Genomic DNA, 17,658 nt, shown 5'->3' on the forward strand with positions numbered 1-17,658 from the left:
TAAGTTACAAATAACTATAATTTAATATTTATTTTTTAATTTGATTTAATCTTAAAAAATACATAAAACAAAACCATCATACTCATACTACAAAAAAAATTAAATTAGCCATCATAAAAACAAATAGTTACACAAATCATAACATTAACCTACACATAAAAAAACTAGTTCATATGATCACCTACAATATCACAATATTAATATACATGCACATAACTAGTTCATGGTACCCTACACAAATCACAATATTAACCTATATATATATATATATATATATATAGGTTAATATAACTTCTCGGATGATCCATCCCCTATATATATATATATATATATATTTACATGTACAAAATAATCTTAACATGAAAACTTAGGAAAATAATACTAATCTATCAAAAATGAGAACGCATGAAATAATACCAATCTACATAAACAATATTTTATAAAAAGAGAAAACCTAATAACAACAACAAATACTTATAACAACGTAACAAATAACCTAATAATAACAACTATAACAAATTAGTTATTACTGTTTTCATGTTATCAATAAAATGTATTTTATCGTAAAAGTATATACAAATACATTACACACACAACCTCTCTATCTATACACAGCACCGCCAGAAACCACCATCTATACAAATCCACCGTACCCTAAAAGCCACAAACCACCACCAATCCTCTATAGCCCTCTCGCCGGAACCCCAGCTAGCCCCAAAACACCTAGAAACAATCGACCTGTTTATGCTTCGATTCCAAAAATACTACTTGGGTTCGGAAAACCCCCCAACGATTTGCCTCTGCTTTTTGTTCTAAACCACACACGATTCATGACGGAGTTGCTCTGAGTTCTGCTTTTATATAACCAACGCCGGAGGTGATTGTGGTGGTTTTTAATCAACCACACCAACTGTTGGACGTAATGCTTCTCTGAAAACCTTCCAAAAATTCAACCAGCATGACCTGGATCTTCATCACAAGGTACCGGTTTCAACCCATTAAACACACTCTTTCTCTTTCATTTACCACCTTACACCCTTCAGTTTCTAAAATTCAGATTGCTCTTCACTCCACTGATAATAATAATAATAATAATTACAAAATTGATATTGTTGATAACGACACCTGGCAACTTTCAACTGCTTTAAGCTCCTCACCTTTTCATAACAACAATAATAAAGTGGTTAATACCCTTAACCATCAACACCCAGATTCAGATGACCTAGGCTTTGATGATATTGATGATATGAGAATATGTGGAAAGCTGTTTTATAAACTTGATAAAGATTCAAAGGAGTATAATTACAAGTTCCATAAAACTAAATCTTCCAAAAGCAAGTCCAGGGTTACGAAACCCACCGAAAACGAGGACAGAGTCCGAGAACTTGAACCGAAACCAAACCATGGAATTGTTGAACGGAAGTCGGATGACAGACTTTTTATTGAAAAGAAGAAAAGGGCTATGACTTTTAATCAGGTGACAGGGCAATACCATGAGCCATTTTGTTTGGATGTTTATGTATCGAAAGGGTCGGTTCGGGCGTGCGTTGTGCATCGTGCGACGAGTAACGTGGTGGCGGTTGCGCATTCGATTTCTAAGGACATGAAGTTTGATTTGGGCTCGACTAAGAGTCATGCAGCTTGTGCTGCTGTGGGGAAGGTGTTGGCGCAAAGGGCTTTGGCTGATGATATTCATAATGTGGTTTATACCCCGAGAAAGGGGGAGAAATTGGAGGGAAAGCTTTTGAATGTGGTTCAGTCTGTGATCAACAATGGTGTGATGGTGAAGATCAAGCTTAAGAAGAAGAAGGTTCCAAAACCCGGGTTTCATTCTGTAAATTATAAGCCTAATTAGCCCTGTATCGGAGGTCTCAGGCTCAAATCCACCTGTCCAACACACGCTGTGTTTTACCGGCTGGCTAGCAGAGTATTGGTGGGGTCCAATGAGTTTTTCAGTAAAAGGTTGTCAACGTTACCGACAAGAAAAATACGAGGCTAATTAGTTTCTTAGTAGGTTCTTTTACTTGTTTAAGTTTAATAATTTGATTGGAACTTTAGTGTTTATTTTGTATTTGGAGTTGAAATATGAAGTAATAACAGTGGATTATCATCAGTTGTGTAGTAAGTTAGATGAATTGTAAAGTGAACGATTTCTGAAGTTAAAAAGATTGCAGTAACTTGATAAGCGTCTTTGTTTGTAGTTGAATAATCAGAAGGTTGCGAAACAGCATGATAGGTAATGGATTGGTCGTTTTTTGTGCATGTTCGGAAGGTAACGGATTCGTCGTTTTTTGTGCATGTCAAAATGGAACGAGGTTGAGTTGACTCTGTACGAGTGAGAGTGACAGATGAATGAGTTGTTTGTTTATGTTATATTCCATGTGGCCATAAGGTTTTAACTTAAAGATGGTTCCCTGAGTATTGTCTAATGTAAATCTGCTCGAAATATCAAGAAAAATGGAGTTGGCAAAATGACATTAGGACGTGTGTTGCAACTGCGCTAGCTGGTGCCTAAATGCCAAAGGTGAGACACCACCTTAGCCTTACTATTATTACAAAGTCACTCATTCCCAAATCACATAGAAGTTGTGTTGGCCACCAATGTTTACCCAAGTCCTGTAGACAGTAAACTCGTTTGGTGCCTAATGATGCCAGGGGAATAGGGGATCATATCTCAGCATTTCATTAAGGGACCAAAATTACCACCTACAGAGTATGTAAACCAAACATGTATCCAGCATCCAGTACTCAATTGTCAGTTTAAGTTCTGTAACTAGACTGCAACTATTGTTACTGTAGATGAGTACAAATAATGTGAACATTGATTCTTTTCTGTTGTGCATTTTTTGCTTCCACTTCATAATATTCAAAAATACCTATTTGTTTTTTCTAATTAACAGAAACTAACTAATGACTATCCTCCTCTTCCAATTTCTCTTTTATAGCAGCCATTTCTTTTTCTTGCTGCTTCTTTAGATAACTCTGTGCTGTCGAGTTCACAATCTTCACAAAAAAGTTTAACAACATTAGCCACACGATCGAGTTCCAAACCGAAGCAAACGATAAATCCCATGATTTAACCTGCAAAATATATAACCATTAGTGGTTGTAATATATGCATCTGTCTTTTTGAATTTAACGAGCAAATAATGTTGTAAAAACCATTTATGACATATCTATGCATTTGATTGCACTTTTCAACCCGTTTGACCTTGTTTCCTGTTTAGTTAATCCTTAACTCAAATCAACTAACTACATGGCGTGATTACTAACTTATATATGCGTAGTAAAACAAACATTTATTGAAATTTAACATAAAGATTTTAGCCAAGTGGACAAAACTTTAGACTGCTTTTCTAATATGAACATTTTGGGTCTTTTCACTTAAAAAATGAACGAAGAAAGTAGTGAAATTACAGTCTTACCTTGATATTTGATGTAACAGGCAGAGAGGCGGCCATATATTTCTCCTTCATTGCATGCAATTTAGCCACAATATTTGGCAGTGCAGAAGCCACCCCGGGGATAAAACTAAGCAACCATATTAACTCATTTTCTATCCAATCAAGAAGTTGGTTGCACACTGAGATGATAAATACCGTCTGCCAATGCATATATATCATAATTACTTCTTAATATCCTTTTTGGTCATTCCATAAACACTAAATCTTTTAAATACCTGAATATGAGTTTTGACAATAGCCTTCCCGATAAGGGTCGCGAGAAAAAACTCCCAAAATGGAATTCCAAACTGACCACACATTATGCCAGCTAGGTCAAACAGAGGATTAGGCACCTACAAATGAAGTGATTAAACCAGCTTACTTAATTAATAATAAGTGTGATAATAAATAAACATAAATTTGGAACTGCAAATTTGAAACTCACCGAAGCAAGCACCAAAATGGTGAAAAAGTTCAAATATTGTGCATGTGACAGGAACCAGCGTTTCATACGATTTAAGATTGATTCAACTCCGTGATTATCTGATGAAGATGCTTCAAGTTCTTCTGCAGCATCTATTTTCTCACCTGAGATACTTGCTGCAAAAAGTACAAAAAATAAAAAATAAAAATAAAAGACATCAATTTACGAACTTGGCAGTTGGAACTATGCATTTTAATTTTTTTAATGGCTTTAACGTAATTTGGTCTTCACATTTTCAACTTCAAAGATTATGCAACACGCGCTCTTTAACACTACACAGTTTTTCACATGACTGGGAGAATAAGCTATTTATAAACATTTAAATTATATCACTTTCAATATAAAGAAACTACTAAATTCTAATAATGCCATTCAAGCTGTCCAAACTAATGCAGCCTAAGCTTTTATCCAGCTAAATTAGGGTAAAAATAGGTCAACATTAGAGTATCATGTACATGTGGGTTAAAATTGGTAAACATTAGGTTCCCATGTACTTCTGGGTCAACATTACTTCTGTGTCAACATTAAGATCTCATGTACTTATGGGTCAAAATTGGTCAAACATAGGGTTGGTACTCATGTACTTCTGAATCATAATTTGGTCAAACTAGGGTTTCATATACTTGTGGGTCAAATTATGGTCAAACTTAAGGTCTTATGTACTTCTGAGTCGAAATTGGAAACTTAGGGCCTGCAGGAGGTTTATATGTAATAACAACCAAAGGGATGAAAAAATTATGAAACTTAAATCGATAAAAGGATAAGATATATAAAACAGATGAAAATACAAGGCATCTCGTTGTAAATAAAGCATATTGAGTCATTTGGTTGTACACAGAATAGCCCCTCACAGTTTTTTACACTAAGATATAAAAGCCATATACCAAAGCCTGATAGTATATCTGAAATCTCAACATTTTTATGAATCTTAAAAGGGAATGAGATCTAGAAAAATTAACAAACCTGCCCTTGATATAAAATATGGCGGGAGTTCCCCTAATGCGGTTCCAAGCCCCCAAAGAATAGCTTCCGCTTGTACTTGCGGCAATATGCTAGTAACCGGGACCCGAACCCCCTCATGTGAGGATAAAAACAGCGCGGGCCCGAACTCGGAACAATCTTTCTTAAGCCACGAAGGGCTTTGGTTTAATTGTATCGTATCATAAACCGCACTCTTAATATCAACTCTACCACATTGCATGGCTTTTATAGTAAAGAATGCAATATGTGGGCCCAAATATAGAACAAAGGTGTGCAAACCAGATCCTAATTAAATACAAAAAAAGATAATATAATTAAACACTAGTTGCCATCTTTAAAGGTATGTAGTAGGAGTGTGCACAAAACAGAAATAACCAAACGAATAAGTGAATAACTGAATCCAATAAAATACCGACAGGTTGGTTTTTGTTTCTCGGTTACAGTTTTGCTATCAACTAAAAACTGAACCATATCCAAAAATACTGATTTTTAAATTTGTAAGAAATCAATAAATGGGTAGCATCAAAATTTTAGGACCAAATGTATAATGATCATTTAACAAAAAAAATTAGACCAAAGGTTTAGGCCCAAATTCATTATTTTGAGACATTTTTTTCGGCCCAAAATTTTAAAACCCAAATTGAAACACCGAAATAACCAAAACTCAATGGTTTTCAAAAATCCAAAAACTGGATTTTCAGTTCAGTTTGAGCCCAAAAACAAGCCAGGCACACCCCTAAGTCGGTATGTAATAAGAAAATTTACCATATTTATTTAAATTATATTTCTGTAGAATTATCTATTGGGGATATTCTCTCATTGTAATATACCCTATAAATACCTTGCATTAGGGTTATCAATTAATCAACACCATAAAACACTTTTATGGTATCAGAGTTGTGACCCTGTATTTATAGGATATAATAAAATGAGAAAATATATCCAAGAGATAATCATACAAAAATAATTATAAACAATAAATATGGTAAATGAAATAGATTGCTTATATGAGCTCACCAAGACCAATAGAAGACGCGACACCGAGAGCTATCCACCACAATCCAAATCTTACATATTTAAGAAGCTCTTCAACATGCTACAAGATTAAATTTTGATTACAAATCAATGCATTTATTAAGTTGAAAACTTAATAACATGTACCGTTGCGTGGGGACCATCTGCAGAGAGAAACACTACTACCCCTGCAACCGTGACGATGACTAGAAGCATAAGCCAAACACCATGTGTTAAAAGGTATATGAGTGATTTTTGTAAATACTGAGCAATGGCCACAACGAATAACTTCAATGTTTTAAAAGGGTGCGATGTTAGGGTTAAACTCTGGAGCTCTTGTTTATGCTTCTCAAGCAATCCTACAAACATCAACAATAACAATACAGATGCTTAAATGAAAACCTTCATAAGTTGTAGCAAATATTGGGATAATAATAATAATAAAAACTTTACATATCTATCCTGATTCCATAACATGATGCTCAACAATGGAGCAGGATTTATTACATTATCAATTAATTAAGTAGCGAATTACAATAATAAATATATTAGAAAAAAGAAAGGTTAAGATACTAAAACATAGAGTGGGTTAGCATACAAATGAAATGATCCTGCGAAGAATACAGAGTGAAGAAAAAAAAAGGAGGCGGTGGCATTTTCGCAGTTACTCCGAATAGAGCATTTCACCACCACAAAAATACAAGGAGAGTAAATAATAATTAGGCTGCATTTTACAAGTAGCGTAATTATTATTATTATTATTATTACTCAAGTTGTGTATTTATTTATGTTATCGTAATTACTCAATTGAGAGTACTAAGACAGCGTCCCTTTTCTCCTTGAATTCGTACAATGGATAAAACTCATTTGTAGTATTTGATCCAAGTCCCAAGAAAAACATAAGCTTAGTCAACAACAAGGGTAGGGTAGGATATGATTCATCGGAACCACAAATCGAATCCTTGTAAATTAAGTGTTAATCAGATGAAACAAACAAATGCGAGTGTGAAAGCCTAACCTGAAATCGACATGTGGACAGACAGCTTGAGAAGACAAGACAACAAGATCCAAATTTAAAACATGATAAACTCACTCATCCAACCGGAGGAAGGAATATAATATAAGGCAGTGTTGTGTTGGATAATACGAAGAATGAATGAATCAGTGAGATAGGGCGCCGCCTCTCTCTCTCTTTCAGTGTCTTTTGTTCTGTTTTGTTGGTGGTTGGTTTGGTTTGGTTTTCAAAACATTTCAAACTTAGTGTTTTTAGGATAAAACAACAAAACCTTCACGTTGATATTAATGGGATATTTACTTCCTTCGTTTTCACAACATTCATTTTTATGTTTTCTTTTGTTTGATTTTTTAAAACGGCGATGTTAAACTAGCGAGTGTTTGAATCTAAGACCTGTTAGATACATCTATTGTCGTCTTGCTCTTTGTTATTAGTATTGATCATTTTGTAGCAGTCCAAGGTTTATTTTGTAACTTATGTTTAGGCCATTCGCTTGTGATGTAAGTGAATGAAGTTAAGTTTTGGCCATACGCTTGTTTATTCAACATATGAAGAGTTTTGTAAGGCCATACGCCTGTTTGCTGGCATATGTACCATTCTCTTAGTGTAAAAACCATATGCCGGGGAATGTTAGTGAATGGCTAGGCGAATATGGGTCATTTGCTTAGGAAGTTAGCGAATGAGTCCCCTGCCTATATAAACCTTGTAATTATGTTATGATTAACGATCTGAGCTATTTATGAACCCTGTGTCCAAACTCTGTCAAAATCACTTTGGAAAACACACACTACACATAGTGAGCCCTAATTGATTATTTATACAATATAAAAGAACTAGATCCAAACGAAATGAATCAATTAGCCTTTGTTAGTTGATTTATGGATTCCTTAAGTGGTATCAGAGCTTTCTGGTGTTTTGATTTGTTAAAAAAATCATTAATTAGGCTAAATTTGGTGTTGTGGACAGAATTTGAAGACGTATTGTATCGGACTTGAAATTTGGATAATTTGTTCAAATTACTTGTTAATTGATATGGAATTGGGATGAGGATTGATCGTTAGATGTTAATTGACCGATTATTGGTTCGATTAGTTCAGTTTGATCGAATTTGAGTGATTTCTATTTGAACTGGATATGGCGGGATGCTACAATAGTTGCGGTTATGGATTTTGACTTTTGAGAGGTCAAATTTGGTTGAAAATTGGTACGGATTGTGTGCTTAGTGGTTGAGTTTGAAATTTGGTGTGAATTTGTGTGGAATCGATTTGGTATTGGTATGTTTTGGATATGTGTTGAATATTGGTTTGAGTTTGAAAGTTTGAATATGAGTTTGAATTCATTCACTAATTTCATGAGCTCATACGCTTGATTTTGAGTTCATTCACTTAGTTTGTTATAACATAGAAATGACACCCAAAAGCAGCCACTCGTCAGTAGGACTTCCGTAATAGAAAATAGAAATGGTTGGACGTTTGAAGGACTTTAGGGCTTCGTAACTTGCACATACATCAAGAAAACAGTTCGTTGGTTCGCCGGGAAAGTTGGGAACATATTCGTATTGTCACACCCCACCCTAAGGCGGAAATGCCGGGGCGCGAACTGATTGTTCACAACTCACAAGGTACTATCATGCAATTACAAAGTGACAATATGCAATTAATTATTTTAAATAAACAATTTACAAATCAGTACATCAATTCTTATAATATTACAAACAAATCTAAAACAATCTTGTATACATTTTTATCCTATAGGTCATCACTAAATGTTTTTCACCTTGCTATACAATCCAACATGCAAATGCGTACAAAATATATTTTTTGTCAAATCTAGGTTGAGTGAGAAAATCACCAGTTTTAAAATACAATATTATATATGAAAACTGCAAAGCTGTTATCTGTGAGTATAAACAATCAAATAATAGCATGCACATATTTCAAACAATAATGATGTGTGGGCTAAACCGTTGACACGTGAATCGATCGATGGTTACCATGAGTGAGTAATTGAGTTTTCGGTGAAACCATTGTCATGCGATCGAACGCCGTCCGCTAAGACATGATATGATTATAATGATGGACCCATCCTAATGTGATAAATAAACACATAAACAAACAACTAGTAGCAAGTAGTCATTCAATTGATACACAACACAAATATTAACAGTTTGCATTTGAAAATATGATAGAATGTGTAAATTGATATTTGGTACACATAAGTCCAAAAGAGGTAAAATAGGGGAGTGATTACTCACCTGATTAGATGAACGAAGTATAAGTGATGATGATGTGATAGTAAACAGTTTAACCCTTCGGAATGCACCGACAATAATTTCCTAGTTAAATATAATACAATATGAGTTAATTATAAAATATAACATGATTTAATGAATTATGATTTCGATGTGATTTGAGTTAGGTTTGGGATTTAATATGTTATTGATTGAACGATTGATCTCTACGGTTATTACAAAAACAATATAATTAGCTTAAATAAATATATATGAGTTGAGATAAAATAGTTAATTTTAATGTGTAATGATAAGATAGATATTACATGTAATATAATAATATTAACTAATTATAATATAAACATTTATATGAAATTATTATCATAAAAATATATTTTGGAATCTTTAACGAAAATATAATGGTAAAGATGTAATTAATACGTTTAACACGTTTATTATATTCTTGTTTAAAGAATAATGCATATACGAAATTTATAAAGGTGTTCAACGACGAGAAACATCAATAATGATGTTCGGGTTTTAATAAAATAATGTTCGTTTATTATTAACATATACTTATAATACATACATGTATATATATATATATATATATATATATATATATCCCTATATAGGGTTAGGTTCATTTCAGAAATATTTTTAAAACGAGAAGTGCGAGAAATAAATCCAACCAATCACATTTTTTCTATTTCTTTATCCTTTATTTTATTACAAGGGTATATTAGTAAAAGAAATATTTATATATTTTTGGTAAGAACAATTAAATGGAGAAAGTTATAGATTCCTTTTTTTATACATAACTTATCACCTTTTTTAAATTATGTTTCAAAATTTGATATATAACCTAAGTACAACCAAATTCTAACAAACCTTTTTTAAGGATTATTCATTTAAACACAAATATTTTAATTGAATATTGTCAACTTAATCACAATTCGAACAAGATATTTGATAAACAAATATCCATTTCCTTTTTATTCCATCCGATTATTCAATAAAATTCACAACATGTTAAATATTAACAATGCATATTATAATCATGCACACTATGTACAAGGTTGTAAGTTCTATCATAATCTAGATGCTTGAATTATAAAAAACTTGCTTAACCGACTAAGAAAAAAAATTTGATGCATGTTAATTAAATACACTACACACAAATTACAAAATATAAATTTAGATTCGTGTATGTTGTGTAGGGGTATTTCGAATTGTGTATGTGTAAATTTTATCACGTGTAGGATCATATATCTATTGTGTAGGTAGTATTTCGAATTGTGTATATGTAAATTTTATCTTATGTAGGATCATTTGTGTACTATGTAAGTGGTATTTCGAATTTTGTATGAGTAAATTTTATCGTGTGTAGATACATATAAGTATTGTGTAGGTGGTATTTTCGAATTATGTATGTGTAAATTTTAGCGTGTATCAGTTCATATATATATATATATATAACGTGTCGGTGGTATTTCGAATCATGTATATGTAAATTTTAACCTGTGTAGGTTCATATATATATATATATATATATATATATAGTGTAGGTAGTTTATAAATTTGTGTATGTATAAATTTTATTGTGTGTAGGATTATTTATGTAATGTATTCCTAACACATTAAACATAACCTACACAATGTACAAGTAGAAAATTCGTTCACGACATACAACACAAAGCATAACTTACATTGTAAAAACCTTACACACAATAAAAGAAATCCATACACAGAAACTCCGCATACGTTTTTATAATATAATAACTTACACATTAAATAAGAAATACATGCATATTATTTACCTAAAAAACAAAATATTCTAGTAACTTTGCAACTCCTACACATTTATAAGCTGACCACTAGAAAAAAATTATAACACCTATATTAAAAACAAGGAAAAAGAAAAAAGAAGCTAGTTGAATTTCAACAGTTGCATAGTTGCATGATTGTTGGGCATAGAATAGGGACTCTCATAAATTTTTTAGGTTTCATATTTTTGGCCTTACACTTTTACCCTTTTTATTATAAATGAGGAGTTCAAAATGTACGGAAATTTACAAAAGTGCCATTTTCTATTTTCCACCGTTGATTACTCTAGATCAATGGTTAAGATCTATTTCTCGCACTTCTCACTGTAATATCACTTCTCGCATGATCCATTCCCTATATATATATATATATATATATATATATATATATATATGGTAGGGTTAATGTAAAAAACAATATTTTTGTGAGAAGAATAAGAATAGATCTAGGCACTTGAATCTATGATCTAGTGTTTGAGATTGGTAGTTTCTAAATAATTGTATTGTTTCATATTTACATGGTATATTGTTATATTTAGGTGGTTTTTTTTATTTTAAAGCTCTTTCCACACTTCTCACAAAACAATTATTTTTTATTTGAACTCTTATATATATATATATATATATAACTAAGTGACTAAAGACGTGAATTAATAAGTGCCGGTTAATAAAATAACGTTTATTAAATATTTTATATAAATGAAAATGAATTATAAACCATTTAACACTTAAACGAATTAAGTATAAAATAAGGAAAAATCACCAAAATAGGCATGTTGGACCAAAATTTTACCAAAATAGACAATGCCTATTTAGCCTACATCTCTTCAATCATTGATTTTTCGACCAATAAACAACTGACAAGTCACCGAAGCCGGCTAAGCCTTAGCCGCCACTTTATGGGCACATAATTTTATGAAAAGTAAGGGACCCACCTTTAGCCAATAAAAATTCGACACGTGTCAAAGGAGGCTAAACTTAGCCTACATCTATGGTTATTTAGCCGTCATCATTGACTTTTAGCCGGCTTCAGGATATGTGTCTATTCACTTAGCCGGCTCAAAATATTCCTTCTTAGCCGGCTCCAACTCCGCTTGTAGGCTAAGACTTCACTTATGAGTCTTTTTTTTTTCATTTAGCCGTCTAATTTTAGCCGCCAAAATTGAATATTTTACCAACCCTACCAACCCTATTAAATATTTAGCCGACTACTATCTTTTTATCTCTTAGCCAGTGTAAATTTAGCCCCCGAAATTTAATACTTTGACCTAATCAATTAATTACTTAACCGGTTTCTACTTTATTTTTTCTCTTAGCCGGCAATTTTTTTTCTCTTAGCCGACATGTTTTAGCCATTAGAAATAAATACATTACCTACCCAAATTTAATTTTTCACCAACCATTCTTATAAAACTATACAATCATCTTCACTCCATCTTATAAAACCATTACCACCATATCCAACTTTTTAACTTTCTTATCACACAAGATCCTCATTTTTTTTAAAAAAAATATGTTTGTTAACATCGTCGTTTACTCAGCTTGTGGACTAAAGCTTCACTTAGCCGTTTTTTTTTTCATTTAGCCGCCAAGAAGACGGCTAAGAAGACGGCTATAAAAGTTGGGGGCTAAATTTACACCGGCTAAGAAGACGGCTAAGAGTTAAAAAGATAGTAGCCGGCTAAATATTTAATAAGGTTGGTAGGGTTGGTAAAATATTCAATTTTGGTGGCTAAAATTAGACGGCTCAATGAAAAAAAAGAAGACGACTAAGTGAAGCCTTAGCCTACAAGCCGAGTTGGAGCCGGCTAAGAAGGAATATTTTGAGTCGGCTATGTGAATAGACACATATCCCGAAACCGGCTAAAAGTCAATGATGCCGGCTAAATAACCATAGATGTAGGCTAAGTTTAGCCGCCTTTGACACGTGTCGAATTTTTATTGGCTAAAGGTTGGTCCCGTTTACTTTTCATAAAATTCTGAGTCCATAAAGTGGCGACTAAGGCTTAGCCGGCTTCGGTGACGTGTCAGTTGTTTATTGGTCGAAAAATCAATGATTGGATAGATGGACGCTAAAATAGGCATGTCTATTTTGGTAAATTTTGGTCAAACATGTCTATTTTGGTAATTTCCCCATAAAATAACCAAAAAGAAACTGTGTTGGCCGGGGATTCCTGCGCCCCTGGCCGACACAATACATAAACAGACATACACCCACCAGCTACACAAACAAAATATTATATACACAACCCAGAATACCCCTATTTGATTAAGAACCCTAGAAATCACAATTGATTAATCCGTTAAAAGTTTGTTCAATTAAGGTTAAGGTTAATGATGAGCGGTTCAAGACGATCTGAATGCATGTAAAAATTAACAAAAACGATGCTGTATAGATGGTGAACGGTCGACGCCTCTTAGCGGCCTGAAACCGAACTCGTAAGGGAACCATACAGAGTCATTTAGTGCGATTAGGTTAAGGATTAGGATTGTCAGGTTACTATGAAGGTCTGTACATGTTTAATTGAGTTATGATTGTGTAAAAAGCATAATCCCAAATCCCCCTTAAGACGATTTGTACAATAATCAAAACGAATCGTCCCTTGATCCTATTCTATAATTAAAATGTCGGTGTGAGTCATATAACGCGTAGTAACGATTTGAAAGGATCAATTCCAAATATACATTGAGGATTAAGGCTCAAGCAACACTATGGGTATACGGGTTACGGGTCTGGGTTAATGGGTTATTTTTGGGTTAGGAGGAGGAAGATGGTTATAATATTTTATAAAAACTGCATATTAGTCCTTAAAGTTTATCTTTGCATACAAATTGGATTAAAAATAACTTTAAGGGTGATATTTGCATTATATTCAAAGTTAAAATATTAAAATATTAATCAAATAGAGAAAAAGAAAATATAATTAGATAAGATAAATATTTTATTGATTAATTTACCCGAAAACGAAAACGGTTCAGGAAAATATATACACGAAAATTTCAAGTTGTTACAACTATGCTAAGTGCGTGAAAGTGAAGGTGTTTTGGGATGAAGAATGTTCAAACCCGTAGCCCCCTTTTTCTAGGCGAGTTATGGCTCCCATCGCGTATCGCGATGAAGCTTGGTTGTGGCCGTCACGATACGCGTCGCCGCATTTTTTGCTAGATTGCCATGTGTTGACACGTGGCCTGTGAAATCGTGCCACGTGTTGACACATGTACCCGCTAACTTAACGTGGTCTTTGTGTATCGCGATGACCCAATTGGTTTGACCATCGTGTAGCGCGACACTGTCTTTTCTCGGTTTTGTTGAACTTCCATCGCGTATCGCGATGGGTTTATAGTTATCTTGTCACGTAGCAGCACCTTGAAACTCAGAATTTCATTTCTAGTCTCTTAACTTTGAGAATTGACATATTAGCCTAAACTTTAATTGAAAATTTTCGAGATGTTACATCCTCCCCACCTAAAGAAAATCTCGTCCTCTAGATTTACTGGAATAGATGTGGGTATTTCTTCTTCATTTCGGATTATTGTTCCCAAGTGAATTCCGGGTCACGTCGGGATTCCACCTAACTTTACAAGCTTCAATCTCTTACGCTCAAGGAACTTTGTTTGACTATCTTCACTTTTGTACCGGTTCCTCTATAATTTTGAGTTTCTCATTTACTCGCACATCTTTTAGAGGCACCACATGTGGTTCGTCGGCCATACATTTTCATAAAGTGGACACGTGAAACACATTGTGGTTTCCTTTCATTTTGTTCGGTAATTCTAATTGATATGCTATTGGTCCTACCATTTCGAGAATTTTAAATGGTCCAACAAAACGCAGACTTAAATTTTCTTTCTTACCAAAACGTACTACACATTTCCAAGGTGATACCTTAAACAACACTCTGTCTCCTTCTTGAAATTCTATTAGTTTTTGAGGTATTCCAGCATAACTCTTTTGCCTGTCTTGAGCTGCCTTCAATAATTCTCTAATCTGTGTCACTTGGTCAGTTTTCCTTTGAACAATTTCAGGTCCTGATGACTGGTATCATTGATTGCATACCAACATACGGTTGTTCAACATTTCGATCCGTATAATGCTTCGAATGGTGCCATTTGAATACTTGTATTATAAGTGTTGTTGTACGAGAATTCCACTAGGGATAGGTGAGTATCCGAACTACCTCCTAAGTCTATAACACAAGCACAAGGCATATCTTCCAAGGTTTGAATAGTTCTTTCACTTTGTCCATCTGTTTGCGGGTGATAGGTTGTACTTAAATTTAAGCGCGCACCTATTGCATTTTGAAAGATTTTCCAAAAATTGGAGGTGAAATGACTATCTCTATCTGAAATGATGGATAGTGGCACACTGTGTAGATATACGATAATTTCAACATATAACTATGCTAATCTATCTATGTTGAATGATTCTTAGATTGGAATAAAATGGGCAGACTTGGTAAGTCTATCTACAATAACTTATATTGCATTATTTTGATGAGAATTCTTTGGTAGCTTCATGATGAAATCCATAGTTATCATATCCCACCTCCATATAGGTATCTCTGGTTGTTGTAATAAGCCTAACGGCTTTTGATGTTCTGCCTTAACTTTAGAACAAGTTAAACATTTAGTGACATATAAGGAAACATCTTTCTTTATACCAATCCACCAATAATCGTCCTTGAAATTATGATACATCTTCACTGTGATGATGCATTGTATACTTTGACTTATGAGCTTCCTCCAAGATATTTTCTCATAAATTTCCTACCATTGGTACCCAAATTTTTTTACCTAGCCACAATATTTTATCATCACCCTTGATTAATTGATCATGTACCAATTTCCTTTTCATCTTTTATCTTTCCTTTTTCTAGTGCCAACTTCTAAGCCTATTTGATTTGACTTCTTAAGTCAATTTGCAAGTCTAATCGAAGAGCATGAACTCTTTTTGGGTTGTGGTGTTCTTTCCTGCTCAGAGCATTGGCTACCGCATTAGCTTTACCTTCATGATATATGATTTCACAATCATAGTCGTTAAGGGTTTCCATCCAACGTCTTTGTCTCAATTTTAATTCCTTTTGATAAAATATGTGTTTCAAACTTTTGTGATCCATATAGATAATGAACTTGACACCATCGATATATTGCCTCCATAACTTTAACGCGAAGATTATGGCACCTAACTCTAGATCGTGTGCTGTATAATTCTTTTTATGAATCTTTAACTGTCTAGAAGCATAAGCAATAACTTTCTTACCTTGCATTAAGACACATACCATACCCGTGTGCAAAGCATCACAGTATACGGTGAAGTTATCTAAACCTTCTCGCAAAGCGAAGATGGGTGCATTTTTTAGTTTCTGCTTAAGAGTTTCAAATGCTTCTTTTTGTTTTGGTCCCCATTCAAATTTGACTGATTTTTTGGTGAGGGAGGTTAAAGGGACTGCTAATCTGGAGAAATTTTGGGTTCCTTAGTTACATAGGCCTTGAATGCGAGGCATCCCTTACCTATACCATGACTTGCTTTAATTTTAGAAATAATTTCAACTCTTCTTTCTTCTTTATCTCCAACTATACGGATGATTTTATTGTTTGAGATTATGATGTCAATGGCTTTTTATTCGCATAGGATATGGGCCTGGTTAGCGGATAACCAATCCATTCCTAATATTATATCGAAACATGCTAATTTCATAGTCAACAGTTGTACCTGTATATTGTGTCCGGCTAAGGAAATATGACAACTACTTAAGACATCAGATATTTTGATTAGGTTTCCATTAGTGGTTTCTACCTCATAATCACTGTTTAATATAACTAGAGGTTCATTTAATAGACTACAAAACTTATAATCTACATAACTTTGATTTGCTCCTGAATCATACTAAACTCTAGTATAAGCATTATTTATAGAAAACATACCATTAATCATGCTTGGTATTTCTCCCGCTTTCTGGGTATTGAGCGTGAAAGCACGAGTGTTTCCCTTTCTGGCGTCCTTCTTAAGAGCACTTCCTCCAGCACCACCAGTTGTTGGCTTCTTCTTGGTGCATTTGATGCTAAAGTGGCCTTTTCACCACAGTTAAAACACACTATGGTTTTATTTCTACAATCATCTTCCGTGTGACCAGGTCTCTTATAAAAGTTGCAAGTTGCAGACAGATCATCTTGTGAACATCAGTCTTGATTGCTAGTCGTAGACACTTTCCAACATGCCTTTCCCACAATTCTTACAAGTCGGTCGAGAAAAAACAAACGACCCCTCTTTATGTTTATCAAACTTCCTCCTTCCATCACCATCATTTTTCTTTTCACTATTATTAATTTTCTCTTCATCACGGTTTCTAATTATACCATCCATTAGGTACCCAACCTATAGCAGATTCAATAGTTGACAATATATGTGATCGAACAAGATCACGAATCTCCTTAGGTAACCCATAAATGTAACGTGTGACCTTATTGTACTAGGAGGTAAATAAATATGGTACTAGACCACAATACTCAATGAATTTGTGTTATACTACTTAAGATTGGTTCCGATCATTTTATGACTCCATAGTTTGGTTTGAATTTGGTCAATTTCTTGAATTAGACATAACTTTTGCTTAATCAACTCTTTGAAAGTTTTCCATTCTAAATTGTACAGATTGCTTCTATCC

The 17,658-nt window shown here is 33.7% G+C and overlaps 2 protein-coding genes across 2 annotated transcripts; one reads left to right on the top strand and one right to left on the bottom strand.

Moving 5' to 3' along the window:
- Positions 1-867: 867 nt before the first annotated feature.
- On the top strand, positions 868-1,906 carry LOC143573765 (uncharacterized). The gene has a single exon (XM_077058563.1). It carries the CDS (start codon positions 959-961, stop codon positions 1,853-1,855), a length of 897 nt encoding a protein of 298 aa, XP_076914678.1. The 5' UTR covers positions 868-958; the 3' UTR covers positions 1,856-1,906.
- Positions 1,907-2,667: 761 nt separating this feature from the next.
- On the bottom strand, positions 2,668-7,047 carry LOC143573766 (vacuole membrane protein KMS1-like). Its single transcript, XM_077058564.1, has 8 exons — positions 6,941-7,047; positions 6,070-6,281; positions 5,926-6,004; positions 4,891-5,193; positions 3,889-4,043; positions 3,680-3,796; positions 3,426-3,602; positions 2,668-3,081 (listed from the first exon to the last, which is right to left on the bottom strand). The coding sequence occupies exons 1-8, from the start codon at positions 6,951-6,953 to the stop codon at positions 2,908-2,910; spliced, it is 1,230 nt and encodes a 409-aa protein (XP_076914679.1). The 5' UTR covers positions 6,954-7,047; the 3' UTR covers positions 2,668-2,907.
- Positions 7,048-17,658: the final 10,611 nt, after the last annotated feature.

The sequence above is a fragment of the Bidens hawaiensis genome, unplaced genomic scaffold (assembly GCF_021521415.1).
Source record: "Bidens hawaiensis isolate Kalapana, Puna unplaced genomic scaffold, B.hawaiensis_p1.1 tig00026629_1, whole genome shotgun sequence".
Lineage (NCBI taxonomy): Eukaryota > Viridiplantae > Streptophyta > Magnoliopsida > Asterales > Asteraceae > Bidens > Bidens hawaiensis.

Coding starts and splice junctions, on each gene's coding strand:
- LOC143573765 (XM_077058563.1), top strand. CDS start 959: ATGACCTGGATCTTCATCACAAGGTACCGGTTTCAACCCATTAAACAC.
- LOC143573766 (XM_077058564.1), bottom strand. Junction 4,044..4,890: donor ATATTTTATATCAAGGGCAG/GTTTGTTAATTT, acceptor TACTTTTTGCAG/CAAGTATCTCAGGTGAGAAA. Junction 3,082..3,425: donor CTGTTACATCAAATATCAAG/GTAAGACTGTAA, acceptor TATATTTTGCAG/GTTAAATCATGGGATTTATC.